This window comes from Henckelia pumila, chromosome 3 (assembly GCF_033568475.1).
Source record: "Henckelia pumila isolate YLH828 chromosome 3, ASM3356847v2, whole genome shotgun sequence".
NCBI classification, from domain to species: Eukaryota; Viridiplantae; Streptophyta; class Magnoliopsida; order Lamiales; family Gesneriaceae; genus Henckelia; species Henckelia pumila.
This window is the reverse complement of record NC_133122.1, coordinates 18603624-18626410: the sequence shown is the minus strand read 5'-3', so window position 1 is coordinate 18626410 and position 22787 is coordinate 18603624. Positions and strand designations below refer to the sequence as shown.

Below are 22787 nucleotides of genomic sequence, written 5' to 3'. Positions count from 1 at the left end.
GTAAAATGTGGAAAGTTAGTGTGTGATGATGTAGATGATGATGTATTTATTTTTGGACTAATCTCAAATGTGGATCTATAAATAGGTCTTCATTTGTGATGAAAAATACAATTGAGTTGAGAGAAAAATATTATAAAGTGTAGAGTTTGATATATTTTGAGTTTTGGAGTTTTTACTTTTTACCATAAATTTTTACTTTTTCACAACAAAATTGACTTTGTTACTTGATCATGTACTAATTAAACCATTTTCAATAGTTTATGTATAATTTGACATTTTATCAATAGTTCGTGTACCAAAATAAATTTTACTCTTAAAAATAATTATTTTTTTAAAGTAAAAATACGTGTTATTAAAAATATCATATTCAAACAAAAACAGACCACACTTCAATTTTCAAAAAGAGATTTAACACTTCCATATTGATTGGATCACTTCGGATTATTTTCGTTTTCTTTTTAGGTAAAACTTGGAGCTTAAAATTTTGGCCGTACATCAAAAGGACTGCTACACTTTATGTACATCCGTAGCACAAAATTACTCATCAACCTATAATTTATCAGTTGTCACCCGAAACTTTGAAAGCATTCGGTGGGCAGTTTCTTGCCTCGTTTGGCTTGGCACATTTGAGTCGTCTGCTACACTATCCGAAAGTTCACCGGATGCTACGACGGAACATAGAACCATTTACAGATTATGCAAATAGAGCCTCAGCTTGTTACTTTCACGAGTAAAAGTCTGTACATGGGATCACCACGATCTAACACATGCTGTTCCCAATCTGATGGCACTCCAAAGGGATTTTCCCTCAGCCATTCTCCTCCATCAGTCTTCTCCTCATCATGATTCAGCAATGCAAGCTTTCCCTTGCCGTGTTCTATAAATTCTTTTTTCATTCTCAGAGCGACTGCTTCTATATCAGATTGGAGAAATACCTGCACATTAACCAGTTTGTTATCGGTCGTTATTTTTAATCTACAGCATATCAGAAATCAAACCACTTTGCCATAAAATAATTCATCTTAAAAATAAAAACAGCTTGATTTATGGATTACCACATTCGCTCTACTATGGTAATAAACTCTTGAGACCTCCAACGTTTCTAAATGACAGGAGGGTGGCTGAATTGAAAACGAGAAGTGGAAGAAATCATTTTTCCATGACATTAAGCTTGTCAAACGAGGAAAGAGAATTTACAAGCAAAATAGATAGGAGGAAAAGTATAAAATCACAAGAAAGGGTAAAAGGAAAATAGATCGCCGCGTTTCAGGTGACACTGATTGTTTAATGAGACTTACACACACACACACACACAAACATATATGTGTATGTATGTATAGACACACACACACACACACACACACACACAGTTAACCAATGAAACTAGTCAACTATAAAGCTAAATATTTCTCAATACAATTATTATGTCAATTTCAAACATGTAATAATCATCAACATGTGGCAAGCTAGTGATAAAGTACCTTTCCACCGATCACAAGTCTATCTGCTATTGCTTCAACTAATGACCTCTGCAACATCCTCCACCGGTTATCTGGATTGTTGAAGTCAGGGTTTGGACACTGCAATCAGAAAGAACATTTTTGAATTGAATGTTTTATGTGGCTGCTACCGAGCAACGTGCATTTGATACTAGGTGGTTCATGATTGAAAATAATTTTATTCAGAGTCAGAGACAAAGCTAGCTGCAAGTTTCTGTGAATGCATTCATGCAATAAACCGTATCACCTGTATTGTTACGAGAACCAATGCCCCTGGGTAACTTGACACTATCGATCGAAATGTTGATGTTGCATTTGTTGTGAGAAAGTGCCTGTAAACCGGACGAGAAAAATGTAACAGCTTCTCTATTAGTAAATGGTGTCTCCAAAACTGGTTAAACAGAATTGAAATATTAAATAGCTATCTGGCCTCTCCAACCCCATCCCCCCACAGTGAAAAAAAGAAAGCAGTATTCTAGCAGCTACATTGTTCCACTTCCGCCTTTTACAGAAGAAATAAATTACATTAATTGGAATAATAGAATCAAGGACTTCAAGTTTGAGGATTGGTGTGACCCAATGAGAAATTCTTGAAATCAAAAGACAGGTCTCAAAAGAGAAATGAGGAAGAAAAAATACTGAGCCACTTACCCTAGAAATTGGTTAGGTGAAGTGACTTCAACAACCAGGTTATCTTAGTGGGTTCCAAATACTATCTGTATAAATTTATTTTTAGAAAACATCTTGATATTTGACTGAAACTGCAACGCGCACCAATATGAAACCAGGACACTCGTTTAGTTCCTTCCAGGGCGGATCCAGGAATTTTATGAAGGGGGGCGGCCGGACATAATAAAAGATTATATATATATACACACAATCACCACATAACAAAATTTAAATATAAGACTTTCATTTAAATAATATACGACTTTTTATTTTCTGAAAATAATTAATAATAACTTCATCAATAAACTAATATATACATACATATATTTCAGTATAATTAATTAATATTCGTAATAATCTTCTCAGCAAAAATTTTTTTCTTCAATGCAGTTGTTGCGACTGATAAAATAAAATTCAAACTCACAAGCTTGTAAGTTAACAATTCTTGCTTCAACAATTTGTTTTTAGATTTAAAAAACTTAAAATTCATTTGTGTTTAAGTTTAAAAACTTAGTGATTGGACTATAATTTATTAAATATTACGGGCCATAAATTTTCGGATCACTTTGCACACATTAAACAATGAAGATTAACTTAAATTTTTTGATTTTTTTTTTATTTCCGTGTTTGATTCCTAATTTATGCTCATAAATTATAATTTTTAAAATATAAAAATATTTTAGTAATTTAAAATAAAATTCAAGGGGGGGCAGCTGCCCCCCCTTGCCCCTTACTGGAACCGCCAGTGGTTCCTTCATGACTATATCAATCAAAAGATGCAACTCACGTGAAAACATTTGAACCAACTATTACCAGGAAATTGAAGTGTTTTGTGACATAATTTGACTGTCAATCGTGATAAAGCCAAGAACTATCTTGAAGTAACTGAAAGGAAGCAAGACATGCATTTATTTAAAGTGGAAGCTAAGTATAGTTCTTAACAACAAACTTGAAAATATATTAATCAAACCAAATCACCAATGATATTAAATCTTCACAGATTTTCCTTGGATCTTCTAGTTCATAAAATTTGAACCTCGCAACTTAGTAAATGAGCTGTAGTGATGTCTCCGCTCATTACAAATAAGCTTTTTACCAAGATTGTGAAGACTGAGACACCACAAGCATCTATGGTGTTCCAGGTAATTGGGATTCTCCAAAAAGTCAACCCTTGACTCGACTATGGTTTATTCATTTTGCGAGAAAGCAATGGCTTCGATATAAGCATGTATATCCAAATGCATGGAATACTTAAAATTGTCCAAATCATAAAATTTCAACCTCCTAACCTACACAAGGCAAGAGTGACCTTCATAGTCATGGACAATTCATCTTGATTTCTCATAGAGTTTTCGCCCTACGTTCCTGTAAAAACATGTTCTTTCTCTTTGTATTTTAGACTATGGGGTGCAACTCTGGCACATATAGTCAGTAAAAACAATTCTAAGTAGTGAGTACTGTTTGAAGGCCAAAAACTTTATTGCCAATATTTATTTAAATCATAAGGCTAAGGCATTATAAATTTGACAGGAATGAACAACTGCTTACGTATTTTGGATGCCCGGTCGATGAATTTCATTAAGACAACGATCTACCAGCTGAAATATATCCAGAGCCCAGATGCGATAAGTTCATAAGTCAAAATTTCAGGAACGAATATGTTCAGAGAGAGGATAAAAGACCTTTGCATTTATCTCTAGCCCAAGAAAATTCATATTTATAATTCTTCTTGCCATTCCAAACAGAAACAAGCCATTGCCTGTAATTTTCCAGCCATAATTTACTCTCTTTACTTCCTTGAGTACAGAATTTATTACCACAAACTTGTCGACAAAAATTGAACTAAACAGTATTTTAGATTCCTTCAAAAAGAGTTCGACATGATTGACCTCCACCATTGGAAATGAATCCCTTCTGTCCTCATATGTTTGTGACCATCTAATAGTTTGGCATGTCTATGGTATTTTGTACAAAAATTTCCCTCACACTTTCTCTAAAGTCTAAACATGGTGTTGTAGTTGCAAAGACAAATTTGGTCGGATGCAATTTGCTTCCTTGACCAAGCAGTACAAATGATTATGAAATATGGGAGGATGAGAGATTAAAATAAAATGCAGGAAAGTCAACCAGGCGCTTCTGGACATGTAATTTCCTTTCTTTGGCATCCACGTTCCGAATAAATGATTCAAGTAAAACTTAGAAAGCGTAATATATGCAGAAAGCAACAAAACAATGATTACAATAAATCCTATCTGCATCTTTTTGTGAATATGACATAAGAGATAGCCTCGAGCTTCAAACTGATTAATATAGTAGTTGGTGATGGCAAAAATGTTCATCCTGGGGCCATAGATAGTAGATAAACTGCAAAACTTTCACCAGAAATTTCTGAAATTTTTTTTTAATCTTAAAGTTGTTTGACTTGGAATTTTTAATGCAAACATAAGTAAAATGTACACCTAAACTTGAAATTCAAAATTGAAATAAACCAATAATATTTGTGTATTGACATGGTAGGCCAGAAGCGTGAAAAACATTGAAAATGCTTTAAAGATGGGTAATCATATTGAAGTACAGTTTCCCAGCCAACTAAATGATACCAAAGGAATTAGTAAGGTGATGCTTGGATTTTTATTTATTTTGACTTTATGCATGCGAGGTAGTTTCACAAGGAGATAGTAGCAAACAAAAAGCTGTTCAGGTTTTAAATCAAGATTAATTTTATGCTATTTGAATAACGTAGTCACATGAAGGTTACCACTTCCAACATCAACAACCAAAGGACGCATTGGATCGGTATAAGCGATATTCCAGTCTACATGGAAGGGATATGCCTGCAAAGATACAAACAATTTATAATGTACATGCAAGTTCCAAAGAAGAGAAAATTAATCAGGTATATATTGCTCCCACACAGCTTACTAATAAAAACACGTCCATTTTGCATGAGTACATGTATGTAAATATAAGGATCTTTTAGGGTCCCTGCACAGGCATATCATTTAACCATTGCTGCAACTAAATAATGGCAAATATTGCTAGTTAATACATTTCTTGGTTAATTTTATTTTGATAAACATCTATACGATGGTACTTGAATCTAAATGGAAAAGCTTGCGGAAGCTGGTAAAAAATGAATGAGGAACATTTTATCTTGTTTCACAATTTCCTTCATAACACCATGATTAACATACAGAAATGTTCAAAGATGGAGTTCGATATGCATACTCTATCTAATGCCTCAAGCCCAGGAAGTTTTCTTCCTTTAAGAAACTCCCACACAACTGCAGCATTTTTGACAAAATTATCTTCTGAGAAAGATTTCAATTTGCTTAATGATTCTTTAAACTGCATGTTCCCTACAAAAGTTGTATCGCAACTTCTTTTTTTAAGAGTATCGAGTTCTTCTGCCAGTTTAAACGCTCCACTTTTACCCTGACATAACGAGTTGAACTTCAATGGGCCAATCCACAATATTCTCTGGAAAAATAGAGTAAGATTTGTAAAGACGAAAACGTAAAATCTATGTGGGGAAGTCAAGCATATACAATCGACTCAGATTTTCTAGAGAACGAAAAAAATAAACAAAGTATAGTTCTCAACTCAGAAGTATTATATATAAAGGCATTGCAGCATGTGTAGTTACAGAGTTCCTCTACACGGGTAAACATACAGCATGTCTCTGTCTAGAAACTGCGAATTTACTATTTCTATGGTAAAGATTGAAAAATCTAATAAACTTCAGTAGTGTGGTGACACTTAGCAGGAAAATTATGTACCAACTGTCTCGTAAAAAGACCAGAAGTTCATCAACTACAAGAAGAAATGCATGGAGCAATCAAGTTAGCCGTTCTTCTGAGTATATGTTACCTAGCAATAGTGCACTTCCATATTTCTCTCTATCCCCTCTAGAACAGCTAATTGGAGTTTTTCTATACCTTAGAACATCCTGAATATGTGGAAAATCTGAACGATGACTATAGGCCACCGTGATGTTCATCTATGAGTAGGTGAACAGGAAACTCAACTAAATTTGACGAATGTCCAGGTAGTTTTATGAGAAACCAATAAGCACCTCGAAGATAAATGTTATCGCGTCCTAGTTTTTATAAAAAAGTTGTAAGCACCTTGCATTTTGAAAGTAAACAGATCATTTCTTGCAAAGATCTTGGACCGATATCAACAGGTTGCCAACCTGGAAAGATGAGAATTGAAAAACAAGGCAACAGTGAAAATTTGCAAAACAAATACCACACATTAACCATGACAATAAGAAACCCATGCACAAAAAGTTCAGAATCTCTTGCATTGTGACAACATTTGAACTTTACATATCTAAAAAACAGGAAGATAATGAAACTTGAGGATATGGTCTCTTTAATGCAAAAGAATACCTTGTTACTTACTGAAATGGTGTAAGTTGTGGCCTTACCTTTAGCAATAGAAGTAACAGAAAATATCTCCACTTGCTCTGGATTATGATTATTGATACACCAAACATCTTTTGGAAAGACAAGTGGAATATTTCTTGACTTTGCAGACTCCACAATACTGATAGCATCTTTTAATGCCCCAAGCTCAACAAATTCCGTCGATAGGGCATGCATTACTTGAAAGGCCAGACTCCCAACAAAAACTAAACCATCACATGTCGAAGCTAAAATCTGCAGGGCAGCTGCTTTGTCTGCAAGGTTACCTCCTCCTATCTGCATGTAAAATTGAAGCACCATAAATAAGAGACCAACAAATGCAAGAAAGAGCCAATTAAGAGAGTAAATATTTACACAAATATATATTGGTTTTGTACTTTTGTTACTTCATAGCTTACTTGTAAATGAATGATCACACTATTTATAGCCTATCAGTCTAGAAACATGATGCTACACACCGACAACAAACTTAGTGATCTATTCCTAGAAACAGCACACAACTGCCAAAGAGATAGCACCAAATACCTAGATTTTTGCTAAATATTTTGTCAGAAAAAATCATCCACTAGCAGTTCAAATAAATTATTGAGCAAAGATTATCATCTTACAATAGCCATATAGGGATTTTCACTGGTCCAGATGAGTTTCTTGAGCTTATAGAGGCCTTCCTCAAAATAAAATCCAGCAACGTAGGCAGGGCAAAAAGAAGCAACACCAACAGTTGAAGCTATAACTTTATGAGACTGAGAGAAGGCGTCATTGACAACAATATCAACACCAGTTGCAAGTTCTTTGGCAAACTTTGAACAGTTAGCCATTTCCCCTTTCAAGTGTAAAAGATTTTCGAGCAGAAGAATGTCATAATTTTTACTCTCTTCCACACCAGAATGCTTGCATCTCTCAGAAAATGTCAATGGAACAACTTTGAGTTCAAGTACCAACGATAGATATTCTGGAACATACTGAGCATCAGTAAAGAGCATTTAACATATTGCGACAGAAAATTGAAATGTGGAAACTAGCAAGATTAACATATCAGTCAAAAGAATGTATACCTGCTACAGATTCTGTTGAATGATATGCTCCTGAAGGAAGGCTAGAATTGGTAGTCTTACTCCAGCTGCCCACCATAATTACTCTTGCACCTGCTTCATACAAATACTTGATGGTATAAAGAGCACTGGCTTGTGGCGATTGGTCTTCCTTTCTGTGGAGTAGAATAATTGAATCGAATCTGACCATGACAACCTTTTCAAATAACTCCTCCTTGGGGAAGTTTCTAAGAGTTTGCACGTGAGGAAAATCAATAATTTTTGCTCCATCAGAAGCTGCATCCTAAATGTAAGAAAATGCACACATTATGACTTTGCATAATTGTCTCCTCAAACAATCTGAGCATTGAATGATTCCGTAGGCTCACTTATCTTAATTTTCCATCAATAATCAGATTCTAACGTTTGCATGCATATGACCCAAAAAAAAAAACATTCTTCATTACATTGTTCATAAAGTCCTATCGTCCCCATATTTCCTGTGTCCACAATGTTTGACGAAATGTTAAGCTGGCTGGACTATACATTATACAGAATGACCAAACATGCAAATCCTCAATCAAAAAGAAAAAAAGGCACATAAACGTCAACCCAAACTTCTATCCTAGAGCCAAAGAAAAAAATTGACAATTGAACTAATCTACCTCTTCTTGAAGCAAACCTGCATCTATATCAACCAGTTTGCAAGTAACTGTCGAAATAAATAAAAATATCAGGTGATTGCTTATGCAAGCTTAAGCGTCAAATAAAAAAAATTGTGCAATAACAAGATAACAACCTGGAAATTTTGACTGAACTGCTCGCCATTTCCTTTTCCTGCACAGAATCCTGTTTCTGAGAAGAAAAGATGCTTCGTGCTGCTGGATTTTGATTGAATCGAAGGCAATAATTTTCCGACTTGAAATTTCGGGTAAGAGATTCGCCTTCGTAATACCAAGAAATTGACTCATCTTGCTCGGTCAGTTGAATATTTGTCTTGAGTTTTTCATTCTGGCGGAAATGGAGGAGGCGAGGAGCTCAACGGGTTAATTAGTGTATGGGTAACATCCAAATCTAGTAATTAATTATATATTGTTAATTTGACAAATTATGAGACATTAATCGTTGGATAATATTATATTCATGTGATTGGTTGAACTAACACCTCAACGGATAGCATTATATTCTTTATTGCAAAGGCATCCTTCAAATCTTTTATAAGTTTCTCTCCTTTTGTTTTCCTTCTCTAATATCGACCCCCGAAATTTATATACAAATTCCTATATACAAATTAACTTATACTGAGAGTGACTTGAATTTTACCATATAATTTAGGGGTTGTATTTATTGCATAGATTTACTGACTTTTTTAAATGACAGATTTTTGTGAAGTTGATAGATTTCTGAAGAATTTTATAGAATCTTACAAATTTTTAATGACTTTCACAGAATCTCGCAGATTTGTTTTTCATGGTTTTTATTGACATTTGTAAACTTTTTTCAAAATTTATATTGGCATTTGTAATTTTTTTTTTGTTGAACCATATGTGTTTTGTAATTCATGATTTTGATTATGATTTATTTATTAAAATTATTAATCGAGTATCAATACCTTATATTTATCTCTCTTTAAAATAATTTTATTTCTTTAAAATATTTTTACCTATCATATAAATAATTTTTTGTTATCAATTTGGCTTATAAAAATCATAAGTAGTATTAAACTTGTTGCAATTAAAAAATTAATATGAATCTATAAAATTTGAAAATATTTAGTTTTATATAGTATAATATTCTTATTTATATAATATATTATATATACACACACATTCGTATTAATAATTTTTTAAAACTACGTCAATATATCAAGTCAATATGTATAAGTCATATACATATACATATACATATACATATTATTATTATTATTATTATTATTATTATTATATATGTATATGCATATTTATATTAAAGTGAATAAAATGTAAATTTTGAGTTATAATAAAAATTAAGCTACAAATTAAAAATATAAAAAATAATTAAAACATCAAATTTATATAATTAATAATGAATTAATTATAAAAAATAATTATTTTTATTTTAAATTTATGATCAATATAATATTATAAGTTTTTGTCGTGTAGTATAATAAGTTTTTATTTAAAAAAATTTAATCAATATGATTTTAATTCTCGTGAAATTTTGTAATTAAAATTCAAAAAATTATTAAAGATAAATTTTTTATTTTATTTTATTTTAAAGGGGTGTATTGGTTCTTATAAATAGAAAAAATATGTTTGTATATATATTATTTTTAATTTAATATAACTAATATTTATGTGGCTAGTGTATAGAGTATTTTAATAAAAATGAAAAAAAGCGTGAAAATGCATCCAAATCTTTAGATAGTTATGGAGTTGATGATTGGAAGATATCCATCTACTTATAGCAAGTAATGTTGTAGTTCGGTTCAACGTAGAAAAGATACAGTTGAGCTATGTGTAGATAATTGTTGGTGAACTTCTTGTTACTAGGATTTCATCAGATTTTGTGGATTGAAATTTTTGGTATGTATACTGTACTCTTTGTTATGTAATGAAGTAACGATATTTGTATGTGATTAATGTACATATTGATGAATTTTCATGGATGGATTCACCCTATCCTCCGCAAATAGGAGATGAACACCAGCATGTTGCAGCTCCCAAATGAGATTTTATCAAAAAAATGAAAGAATTTTACGATTATCATGAAGTTCAGAAAAAGCGTGGTTTGGAGAGATTAATTGGCAGCTACATCAGCTTCCCATTCCATTCACTCCCAAGATATTTATCAGCTTCCCATATCTGTTCATTTCCAAACGATAAGAGGGAAAAAATGTATTAGTGATTTTGCATCATCTGTTGTTTCTTCTCACAAGGGAAAACCTTCAAGAATTTTTCTTGCTATGCAAATATTCATAGCTACATTTCCCCAGTTCTCAATGAATTTGAGTCTTTGGTTACCATGGCCTTTTCTAGCTTAAATACAGATGAGACCTTACATATAAGTATAACACGGGAGAAAAGAGCTCATTTTAGAAAATGAGCATGATGAACAAGCATTTGTTTATTATTAGCTAAACATTTTAAAAATCTATCTAGAATAAAAAAGTCACAGCTTGGAAGATGGTTTCTTTGAGCTCCGGCTGGCTATGAATTCTTGCATTTTCTGAAATTGGTCGTTAGTCATTCCATCGTAATATTGGTGAGCCCTTTCCTGTGAGTGACAAAAATCCAACTCCTCAAATTCAAAACAACTGAGAACATATATATATATATACATATATATATATATAGATAGAGCAATAATAGCAGAGGAACATACAAGTTTTAAGTTGAAGGGATACCTTCTCCAGAGCAAGGGCATGACCCAGATCCATTCTGAATCCATCATTTATAACTGATTTATACCTCACCACCAAGTCTTGATTATTCTTGATCATGGATTCAGCTATTTCTCTAGCTTTCTTCACCACTTCACCTTCTTCAACTACATGATTAACCAAACCCCATCTCTCGGCTTGCTCCGCAGTTACGGCCATCGCCGTCATAGACACTTGGCGAGCTCGATTCGGCCCAATTATGCGAGAAAGCTTCTGAGACAGACCCCACGAAGGAAATATTCCAAACCTGCATTCATTACCCACCTCACAATCAATTATTCAAAGCAAATCCATCTGAAACAAAATCAAGACTTGCAACGATTTACAATCAAATAATTGTACCTCGCATGGGTATCGATAAATTTAGCTTGTTTAGAAGCCACCAAGAAATCACAAGCTAAAGCAATCTCAAAACCAGCCGTGACTGCGAAGCCGTTGATGGCTCCGATGATGGGTTTGGCGCAGCGGTCCATTTGGTAGACCGGGTCGGTTTCCATATCCTTGACATCCCCCTTGAACACGTCCTCCGCAGACGTCAGGTCTACGCCGGAGCAGAAGGCCCTGCCAGAGCCGGACAATATGATGACCCGGACCGAATCATCAGAGCTCAGAGTGTTGATGGCGCGGGCCAAATCGACGATCATGGGCCGGGTCAATGAGTTGAGAGATTTGGGCCGATTTATGATGACCAAGGCCACTCCATCGGGATCTTTCTTCACCAAGATCAGCTGCTTCTCCGGCGGCGGCTTCTCCATTTGGTTGTACGTGATGATCTGACATGAGATGAGATGAGATGTACAAGCGCATTGGATTTGCAATTATTATTATTACTAGGTATGGACACCTCAATACTTGAGGTGTTTACCCAGGTTTGCATATCTAATAAAATCGAAAACGTGGTACAGCATGTGGGTAATAACAAGAGGAAAAACAAGCGAAGAGACTGAGCCTGCAGAAGCCTTTGCAATCCCAAGCAGAAACCGCATGACGTAAAAGCAAATTTGATTCATGAAAGTAGAAGCAATGAGAAGACTGAATTAAAAAAATCTTAACAAAAGAAAGAACAGATCTGAGCTTATGGAAAACGTTTTACAGCATGCAGGAAAGAACCAAGAAAAAAAAAGCGACGAGAAAGAAACTACCCTCAGACATCAAAATATTTAAACAAAACAAAAAGCAGATCTGATAACATTGATAAAGTTGTACAACACGTGGGTAAAAACTAAACTTTACTTTAGTTAGACATTTAGTTAGAGATAAATGTATGAGTAATCTACACAAATGGTTATAGTTAATACCTAGGCAGCATTAAACCCTGTGAAGTAAGCATTCATTTTAAATTAAGTCATGGCATTCAAAAGCTCATATTTTTCTTCAATTATGATATGATGAGAATGGCCAAAATCCAGCAAGCAAAGCTCACAAAATCTTCTTTATTTCCCAAATATTACTAAGATTTTGGCTGTACCAGCAAGCTTTGCTGCTGCGTATATTATTCTGACAAACAAGGATTTTTTTTTTTTTTAGTTTGCAGGTTTCAAATCTACACGTGGTTAAATGGCTACATGTAGCAGATGTTCCACAACACGCAGAAAGTTGTATCTGTGGTTTAAGTTATAAATTGAGGGAAGTATTTTGATAATTTTTTAATGTGTCAAACAAAAAGAAAGAAAGAAGAAAAAAATGAGAAACAAAATGATGAAATCAAGAAAAAGGAATGAAAATAAAAGAAAATGAAAAAGAAATAAATGATGAAATCGTAATTATATTAAAAGCAATATGAAGCTAACCAAAAATGTCAGTATAGGGGGTGGAAGCTTTATATGTAGTAATAGCTATATATATATGTGTGTGTGTATTATTATATTAGTACAAGTTTAAAAAATATATTTTGGTTTCCTTTTTTACTTTAATTTCTGGGGAAAATTAGCATTTTGGTCCTGTATGTTGGCTTCTTTTTGGTTTTAGTCCTGTATGTTGACTTGTTTTGGAAAAGATCCTGTAACTCGATTTTTTTTTGGATTTAGTCCTATATGTTGGCTTATTTTGGTTTTGGTCCTGTAAGTTGGTTTGCTTTTTAGTTTTCGTCCCGTATGTTATCATGTTTTGAAATTTAGAAGTTGATCTCTAATTATTTTTGTAATAAATATTTTTTATTCTTTCATGTTTTATCAGCTTATTGGTTTGAGATAACTACAACTAACTAATAAAAAAAATATTTTTTTACGCTTAAATTTTTTTAATCTAAATAATTTAATAAAATCTAAAATATGTTAATTTAATGTATTAAATGTAACATACTTTTGTTCTTTTAAAAAGTAACAAACAAATATTCATTTATATCGTTCTCAACTGTAACTTCGATTTTTTTTTATTTGGCACTAAGTGTTCGCCCACTTAGCACCTATTAATGATCATATAAATAAGTTCCAACCTAAATTAACAAAATTAGCTAAAAAACTAAAAATATATTTAAAACATACTTTCGTTCTTTTAAAAAGTAACACTCTAATATATTTTTTTATCGTTCTCAACTATGGTTGACTTTTTTTGTTCCGCTTTTCTCGAAAGCAGAGCTTTTTAAGTATGTTTCACTTTTATCACGCTTAATCGCCGCTTAAGCGTGCTTTTTAGAACACTGCAAATAAGCAAAATTTTGCTGCTCCCTCCAGTTTCGGCGACGGAGGAAAAATACAAAAAAATAACCAAGTTATTGTACCTTTTAGAACATAATTATTATTTTAAAAAATAATTAGAATGTCAGCATCTAAATTTTAAACCTAATTTATTTAATTATAAAATCATAAAAAAATATTTATTATAAAAGCTTAAGCGGTGAAGTTGAAAAGTCAACATCTAAATTCTAAATTTAATTTATTATTTTAAAATAAAAAATATAAGCGCTTATTCTAACTTAACCGAGCATAATTTGGTCAAAACCGTATCTTTTCCACGATCAAAATAAAAAAAAAACAAGTCAACTAATAGGACCAAATCCAAAAAAAATCCAAATTCATGTACTTTTTTTCAAAACATAACTTTGTATAAGACCAAAATGAAAAAGTAAGTCAACCTATAGGACCAAAACCAAAACAATCAAACATGTAGGACTAAATCCAAAATAAAAACAAAGTTACAGGATCTTTTCCAAAACAAGCCAATATACAGGACCAAAACCAAAATGAAGCCTACATACAGGATTAAAATGCTAATTTTCCCTAATTTCTGAAACGTATTATATAGCCTCTATGGAAAAAACAAAAAGGAAAACTCACAAAAACTAAGACAGAAAACATCAAATCTAAACGAAAGAAGAAAGACCGACAGCGTTGCGGCAAACCTAAAAAAATCTGTCTTATTCTATCGGAAATAATTTTTTTGGAAAGAAAAAAGTCTCTAAAAAGAAAAGATAAAAAAAATTATAGAGAGTTATATTGTTAGCAGTAAGCTATGGATAGAAACTCATGGAGCAGAGAATGAAATATCTTTAAATCTATTAATACTTTCTGTGAAATTATAATTGGACCTTTTTTTGCATCAAAAGAAATAATTTAATCATTTTTCATCAAATTATATGTTAAAAAGTTACACACACACTGACAGCACCTTATATTTTATTTCCATTCTTTATTATGGGTTTTCTCCAGTCTGTTTGGTTGGGTAATTTTAATTTTCAGTGCAAACAAAACAAAACACAGATCTAGATCACATTTTGAAGCAAAACAAAGGTAAAAAAAACAAAAAAACAAAAAAACAAAAACAAAAACAAAAAAACAAAAAAACAAAAAAGCAAAACAGAGAAGAAGCAACTTATTACCCGTACGAAGTTTCCGAGTCCCGGATAGAAGGCAGAGGACACACCGATCTGAAAAAATAGACCACCTTTTACAACGCAAAACAAAGGGACAAAAACAGAGAAGAACGAAACCGTTAGCCGTACGAAGTTTCCAAATAGAAGCCAAACGACGCAAAACTGTTGGAACGGACAACTAATTAACGGCAGAGAAAACGCAGAACGGTCGGAGGAGAGAAGTATTATGCCCTAAAAAATCATCAAGCATTAAAAAAAAATTGTGTTCATCTTCAAGAAACAAGCAGTGGTATTGAAAGTGGTATGAGGCAGATATTAAAGAATATAAGAGGCAAGGGGCTGTCTTTCGGTTGGGGCCATTATTCGAGACAGTGGTGGTCAATTTGTGGCCGCTTTGGCCAGCCCTATTAGTAATCCAGGATTAGTTTTTAGAGGGGAGATGAAGGCTGTTCTCTTTGGGTTGAAGCTTTGTTTGCAATGTAATATTGATAAAATCTGAACTTATTCTGATTCGTTGGAAGCGGTTAAGGCAATTCAAGAACCTTTTGATTGGTTGGGATCAGATGAGAGAGTGGTCAAGGAGGTCAAAATTTGATGCGAGATGAAAGATTTAGAGGTATTCAACATATATGTCGTCAAGCCAACTCGTGTGCGCATACATTAGCACAATTTGATTTTTACTTGTACTGAGTTCTTGTACCTGGATCTGTTCTGGATTTCCTAATTGGTTGTTAGACTGTGTACTTCAAGACGTTTGATATGGAATCGTTTTTCTTTCAAAAAAAAAAAAAGAAAGAATATAAGAACTATACTTCTATACCTCAAAGTAGCATTAGATCTACATAAACTTGAAGGAAATTGTTCAACAGGGGCTGATAAATATAACAAATGCATCGCCACAAAATACAGGGCGAGGCGAAACAAGAGGCCTTCAAAACTATTATCTTGTACCCCCAATGAATCAGGAAGAATTCAATTTTCAGAAGAAGGAAGATAAAATTGCATTCAACCAACATACAATTTGCATAAATCTAGAAGTAATGAGATACCAGTGACAAAATCTAATCACCTTAGAAAATCAGAAAGCACAAACAAAGAAGAGCGAGGTGAAGAAACACAAACACCGAGAATATCCAAAAACCAAAAACAAGCGGAACAAAAACACGAGAAGAAAATTAACCCAGCCGAAGCTCTTCAATCCCACAAAAAGGGAACACTGCGCAGAAGAATGGGAAAGGCAAAGGAATTGTAAGCGATTAAGAAGTGGCAGAAACGAGAAGAGAAGAAACAAAACGGAGAAGAAGCTACTGACCTGATCTCCCAAATCACGGTGAAGAAGTGGAAGGGAACAGTGTTGTTTTGATGCTTGTTTTCGTTGAAGCGGTGGGGTGAGAAGGCTGGCACGTTTTTCAAGAAAAAAAAAAAAAAAAGAGAAGGCTGGCACGTGTGCTTTTTTTATTGGGATTGGGATGAGGATGGAGACGAGGATGGTTTAATTCTGGCCTCGCATCGAACCTGGCAACGGTGTTCATTTCAATCTGGCTATACAGGCATTATCCTATGATAGATCCTCATTTATTAGTACATGCGAGATCCACTAAAAAATAATGTATTCCACATTTATTGATAAATGTCCACCGTTAAATCTATCTCAAGGCAGTGCCTGTATATACAGGATCTAACTTACCGCCAACGGGATGAGTTTATATCCGGTCAAGCGAATGCATATGCGGGTTTTGGGTTTGGTCGGACACGTTCAGTCAAAAATAAATATAAAATATATATGAATATATATTAATAATATATAATTATATTTTTATATTAAATATTAATATTTTATTCATAATTTAAGTTTATAATATTTTTTGGATTGAAATAACGGTAAATTCCCCTTAAATGCCCAAACCCAAACTCATGTTTGTGCACAGTCCCCATGTCAGCCAAAATCACTTTCAATTACCTTACTCATTATTTTATTATTTCAAACTTCCCAAATACATTATACACATAAATTATATTATTTTTAAACTGTATATACCTTATGAATACATACATAAATAATAATAAACTTCATTTCCTCATTTACCGGATCTCTATTTCCTTCTCTGCTCTTCTTCTCACCGTCGCCCTGTCCTTTAGTTCGTTCTCGTCACCGGAAGGCATCGTTTCAGAAAGTTGCACCATGAAGAATTTTTCTCACCGTCGCCCTGTCGTTTAGTTCGTTCTCGTCACCGGAAGACATCGTTTCAGAAAGTTGCACCATGAAGAATTTTTCTCAGCCCAAGAAGGTTAAGAAAAAATTGAGATTTGAAAAGCAGGAGATTACTGCCGATCGTAAATCAAAAAAGGTTTGCATCTCGAAATTTTTCTGTTAATTCGTACTCGTTTCAGGAAGATTTGGAAGTAGTCATTGCTATTTGTGTGTTTTTGAGTCTTTTTTCTCATCTCATTTGTTAACCATTTTATCCCCAAATTTTAGGGTTACGTTCTTCGCGATGTCTCTGTTAATCCGTATTAGTTTCACGAAATTTTGAATTATTCATGGTTATTTACGTGTTTTTGAGTATTTTTTTCTCATCTCATTTGTTAACCCTTTTTTCCCAAAAAAATTCTAGGGTTATGTTCTTGGCCATGTAGTTATTCGTTCGTTTCTATTATATTTTTGCTAGGGTTCTGATGATATGATTATTTGTAAATTTAAAGTGAATGATTACTTTTGTTAAAAATGTTTTTGATACTGAAATTGATTTTTTTGATTTCTTGTTTACTGATTATGTATAAATTTGTAAGTTTTGTATCTTATTGTTGTTTGTATTTATTTAGGAATTGTTATTGAAGGAAAAAAAAAATTGATGATTTTGCGAAGAAAGAAAGTGTTAAAGAATATTGTAGTCGATGCTCTCCTATTATGTTTAAAGATGTGATGACATAATTAAAACCAAAAATAGGGAAACAACATAGGATTAGGATAACAGATACTCCTCTTGGTAATTGGATGGACATGCCCGAACTTGCAACCAGCAGCCGTAGGATTGATTTCATCTTGAATAGATTTGAGGTTAATTCATGCTCTTTGATTGTGGGTGATGATATTAAGATTTCTTTCACTCCAAGCGAGTTTTCAGTTATTCTTGGTTTGCAAAATTTTGGCCAACCAGTGGATTTGGATCTGAAAATGGAGTCTAAATTTCTTGCTCGGCAATTTGGAGGACATCTGGGCAGAGCAAAGCGAGCCGAAATCCATGAAAAACTTATTTCTCTTGCATGTAGTGACAGTGGGTCAGAGATTGATGATTTTGTCAGACTTTACATCTTGTTCATATTCAATTGTGTAATATTTTCTACGGGGAATTATTATACCCCTAGTTTTATATTCCCTTATCTCGATGACTTGACCACATTTTTTGACTATGCTTGGGGCGATGCTGCATTTCGATATCTTTGTCGATCAATACGCAACATCGAAAGTAAAAGTTATTTAGATGGATGCACTGTTGGGTTGATGGTACGTATTGTTTCTGTTTAGTTTATATTGTCTTATGTTTTCTATCTATTAAATACTACTGATTTATTTTTAGGCTTGGGTGTATGAAAGGATTCCTTCATTGGCTGTTCCTCGTAGTTTAAAAATGTTCCCTCGGTTGTTTCGATGGGGTGACAGTAAGATTCCTTTGAAGACTGCCAAAGCCGAATCATTGTTGAAATCTATAGATTCAACGAAGGTAATTGTTAAGGATGCAATATGTTTATGTCATTTTAAATCTTGTTTGAATTGACACTTTTTTCTTTCTTTTTTTTGTATTTCCATGATACAGATTCTTTCGATATATCTATTTTATGAGGAAAAAAAGTTTTTGGAGCCGACAAAAGTTAACATTGATTCAATAAGGGTGGATAACATTGTGAGAAAAGAAGTGGACGAGATAAAGAAGCTGTTATGTGTTGAATTGAGGAATTGCGAGAAGCAAAAAATTCTTGTTGATAAAGAAGTTCACGAGTTTGGATCAGATTTTCAATTGAAGAGTAAAAATGAGTGTGGAGTTGTGATCGAGGAGTACGAGACTTCTGAGAAAGATGAGGACGAGGTTGATTTAGTTTTTCATAGTTTGTGTTGAATGATATTGTTTCAGATATTTTTGAATGAAGAAATGAAACGAAATGATATGAGATAATTTATTTTAATTGAATTTTGGAATGATTATTTGTTGATCTTGGAACTGATTACATGTTTTACTTGCAGGTTAATTTGTATGAAATGGAGAAAGAAATTAATGAGGGTGTAGGTACTGATTCAAGAAATGTATCATGTGATTCGAGTCAGATTAATGCTTTGTTGTTGAATGTTGTTACTGATATTCAAAAAGAAAACAATGATGACGTAAGAGGTGATAAAGAAAATGATGATTCTGGCACCTCTGATTTGAACAAAGGTATGATATGTGCTGGTACTCCTGAAAAAAATGAAATGGTAGGCTGTGAGAATGTTTCTGAGACGGGTGACAATAGCAAAGGTTTGAGCTATGTTTCTAATGAGGTTGGAGCGTACAATGGTGTGGGATTTGAAAATGATTCTAAAATAGGTGATGATAGCAAAGGTGTGAGTTGTGGTGCTACCTCTGATGTGGTGAAGGAAAAAGATGATGTGTTAGCATCTGAATATGATTATGAAAGTGGTGATAATAGCAAAGTTATGAGTTCCAACTCTACCTTTGATGCGGTCAAAGATAACACTCTTGGGGTAGGAGTTGAGCAAATCCCAGCTATTCAATCTTCAATTGTGGATACGGTGAGGACAAGGGTTGATCGCAAGAAGAAAAGAAAATCACCGATGTTTGTGACACCGCCTAGTTCGACGCCCAGACCTAAGAGGAAGTGCAAAAAGCTGGTTTGACTATCAATTTATCGTAGTTTATGTTATACTGTATCTATATATATATATATATATATATATATATATATATATATAATAACCATTTAATTTATGTTTTTTTCAATTGTGTTCTTGTGTAGGATAACATAATTGAGTGTATTGATGATAATAGCAATAGTCCAGTAGAGGATGATCTACTGAGATACAAAGATAGACTCGATTAATGTGGCCATGAAGAAGCAACTGAGGAAGAGAAAAATTTATTGGCAAACTATCTTTCTAGGGAGGCTTTGAAGTACGTTCTTTATTTAATAATTTTGATTTTGGTTTCTAATATATATAGATGTATATATTTTGATGTTTTAATACAAAAATACATGTACATTCTTATATACAGTGTCATCATTTGGGAGGAAGACGCAGTATTTTTAGAAGGAAAAAAGTTTTGTGAATTTATGTTTGGTAAACCTGTTGATTTCGAAATCATTAATGTTTATATGCGGATTATGCAAAAAAAGAGTAAGGAAAATGGGTCTGAGATATTTTGCATAGACACAACAGTTCAGGTTCGTAGAAATCCAAATATTTTGATATTATTATGATCATGTTTTGCATGGACACAAATATGAGGCTTTGGTTTGTGTGGTTTGTTAGAAGGAAGTCTTTTCTCAGTTGAAGAAAAGAGGCAGTAGATGTAAGTTGCGTAGCGATGATGATTATGCCGCCTTTTTGCCAGTCTGACAGTTTACACGAGGGGAAGACTTCAAATGTTGAATGAGGAACTATTTAGAAGATGTAAATATATAATTTTTCCTCTGAATGAAAAGTGGCATTGGTTTCTATTTGTTTATAGAACTTCCGACGGTGTATTTAGAATTTGGAACTCAATGCGTGACCCAACTGCAAATGGAACTGCCACCGTTTATGTGAGTAAACACTATGACCATTTTACATTGTATATTTGATATTGAGAATCAGTTTTTTAAAAATATAGCTTTTGCAGGCTACGTTTTTGGCTGGATGCACCCGCTCTCAATCAGGTTTTGTTGTGGACAACGAGTCATTGGTGAGAGTAGCGTGTCGTGATCAAGGTGACACACTTGAATGCGGCGTCTATACATGCATATGGGTCAAGTGCTTGGCACGTGACACAGATATAATGTGGGAGTATCAAAAAGATGTCACGATGAGTGCTTATCAAGCCCGTGTTGCAGCCTCTATATTATCCGATGCGAATGGATTACTGAAATAGTTATTAGTTGTGTGAATGTTTGATGGTGACAAACATATGCACGTTTTGATGGTGGCATGCATATGCACATTTTGGTTTTGGTTTTGGTTTCATTTTGACGGTGATAGCCATATGCCAATTTCACATTTCAAAATTTTCATTCCATGTAATTGACTAAAAATATTAATGCTTGTAGTATTCCATGTAGTAGTTTGAATGTACGAGTATTTACAAACTCTATTTAGTGCAGGTACATATGACATATTAGGTACAAATGCATGCATAATAGGTAAACTTGATCGTAATAAATTTATGAGGTACAAATGCATGCCTATTGGGAACACTTGATCTTTTTTAAAGGTACAGATCCTTGGAAACCAGGCACACTCAGTAATTTTTGACCGGTTGTAGATAATTTAATTTTCCAAGTACGCATCATGAGCCTACGAGGTACAGATGCATGAATAATAGGTACAATTTAGCTTCAAATTCAGTACACATGAGAGTAAATCGAGAACAACATCGAGTATATATGAATATGAGTCGAACACATTCATGTATATGATATGTTTACATAAGTATGAAACATGTGATCAAATTCTTTGAAATTACTAGAATTATTTATGGATTGTGCTCTATAGTATGAAACAAGTTTTGAACTTCATTGTAACTAGTACAAGAATGTATATGATATGACTTCATGTAGTGACCACAAATATCCAATGCACGTAATGACATGTTGAAATATGTTTCACATACTTAAATATCTGAGTTTTAGATAGGACAAGGGTGAATAATTTCAAATCCAAAGTATTGAATCTCACAAGTACTCATAACAAATTTACGAGGTACAGATGCATGCCCATTGGGTACAATTGATCTCTTATAAAGGTACAGATGCATCCTTGTACTCCAGGTATGTGTTTCTTCAAATATTTTTGAACATCGTCCTCTCATCTCACAAAGGAATTACGGTTGCAGAATGGAGTACAAGGATGCACCATAGTGCCAATGTGGTTTCGGGAAAATGATTTTAAGACAAGCTGGAACTCGAGCTACCCGACCGGGAAAGTATTATTACATTTTTCCTTGCGATCTTCGACACAAAAATCGATTTTATTGGTGTGATGAATATCATGGTGATATACACGACACCACGACAAATTCCAACAAGAGCACAACAATGAATCCAAGTTATGGTGAATCACCGGATCAACAATCATTATCCACCTCGGCACTTGGTTTAACTGAGCAGCTTGATCACCAACTCCCTAAAAGCAACGACATGATGGGTGTTTACATTGCACGAATATGTTGTTGTTTCGGTTGTTCATGTTTTTTCATTGCAGTTGTTCTCCTTCTAGTTCTTCTCATTGTTCTAATGAGACATTGATAAATGAAACTAATCTTTCATTTTAGTAATAAGTTGGATGTCATATTTGAAAAACTTATTGTTTGTTAGTTGTATACCCAATTTGGGTTCAAGGGTACCTTATATTAGAAATTACTATACCTAATTTAGCTATATTTGTACTTATTTTTTGGTCTCAAATTCAACATGCTATTGTACTTTGTAAAAAAAAAAACTATGGTGCTAAAAAACACAGACACACACCATCACATTAATCAACCTAATAACACAGAAAAAAATCAAACACAATAATATCAAAAAATTTCCAGAATACAAATTCGACTTAATATAACAACACAAAAGTTTGTCCACAAATCAAAAATGTTCTCAGAAATTAAGCCACAAATAAGAGTCCAACTACTTGAGGCTATCAAAGCAAAACACAAGAGTTTTGTTTTGAATCCCTCAAAACAA

At 33.4% G+C, this 22787-nt stretch overlaps 3 protein-coding genes across 11 annotated transcripts; 1 reads left to right on the top strand and 2 right to left on the bottom strand.

Moving 5' to 3' along the window:
• Positions 1-422: 422 nt before the first annotated feature.
• Positions 423-8667, bottom strand: LOC140890855 (uncharacterized). Of its 5 annotated transcripts, none has more exons than XM_073298976.1 (13): positions 8429-8667; positions 8295-8341; positions 7654-7933; positions 7207-7550; positions 6601-6874; positions 6296-6363; positions 5397-5648; positions 4927-5002; positions 3851-3927; positions 3717-3766; positions 1747-1831; positions 1482-1580; positions 423-935 (listed from the first exon to the last, which is right to left on the bottom strand). In XM_073298976.1, the coding sequence occupies exons 1-13, from the start codon at positions 8598-8600 to the stop codon at positions 711-713; spliced, it is 2049 nt and encodes a 682-aa protein (XP_073155077.1). In that variant the 5' UTR covers positions 8601-8667; the 3' UTR covers positions 423-710. The 5 variants fall into 5 exon arrangements, with proteins under 5 accessions (XP_073155077.1, XP_073155078.1, XP_073155082.1 ...); XM_073298977.1 differs by having other exon boundaries at positions 5397-5603; XM_073298981.1 differs by lacking the exon at positions 8295-8341 and having other exon boundaries at positions 7654-7743; positions 7847-7933; positions 8429-8559.
• Positions 8668-10516: 1849 nt separating this feature from the next.
• LOC140890785 (probable enoyl-CoA hydratase 1, peroxisomal) lies at positions 10517-16281 on the bottom strand. Of its 4 annotated transcripts, XM_073298833.1 has the most exons (7): positions 16174-16281; positions 15931-16077; positions 15562-15634; positions 14868-14915; positions 11393-11823; positions 11015-11297; positions 10517-10884 (listed from the first exon to the last, which is right to left on the bottom strand). In XM_073298833.1, exons 5-7 carry the CDS (start codon positions 11803-11805, stop codon positions 10780-10782), a joined length of 801 nt encoding a protein of 266 aa, XP_073154934.1. In that variant the 5' UTR covers positions 11806-11823; positions 14868-14915; positions 15562-15634; positions 15931-16077; positions 16174-16281; the 3' UTR covers positions 10517-10779. The 4 variants fall into 4 exon arrangements, with proteins under 4 accessions (XP_073154934.1, XP_073154932.1, XP_073154933.1 ...); XM_073298831.1 differs by lacking the exon at positions 15562-15634; XM_073298832.1 differs by lacking the exon at positions 15562-15634 and having other exon boundaries at positions 16042-16077; positions 16174-16274.
• A 1561-nt stretch (positions 16282-17842) lies between these two features.
• Positions 17843-21007, top strand: LOC140893419 (uncharacterized). Of its 2 annotated transcripts, XM_073302490.1 has the most exons (8): positions 17881-17919; positions 18020-18366; positions 18440-18583; positions 18677-18946; positions 19102-19746; positions 19872-20026; positions 20585-20657; positions 20735-21007. In XM_073302490.1, the coding sequence occupies exons 2-6, from the start codon at positions 18037-18039 to the stop codon at positions 19953-19955; spliced, it is 1473 nt and encodes a 490-aa protein (XP_073158591.1). In that variant the 5' UTR covers positions 17881-17919; positions 18020-18036; the 3' UTR covers positions 19956-20026; positions 20585-20657; positions 20735-21007. The 2 variants fall into 2 exon arrangements, with proteins under 2 accessions (XP_073158590.1, XP_073158591.1); XM_073302489.1 differs by having other exon boundaries at positions 17843-18366.
• The last annotated feature ends 1780 nt before the right edge of the window (positions 21008-22787 follow it).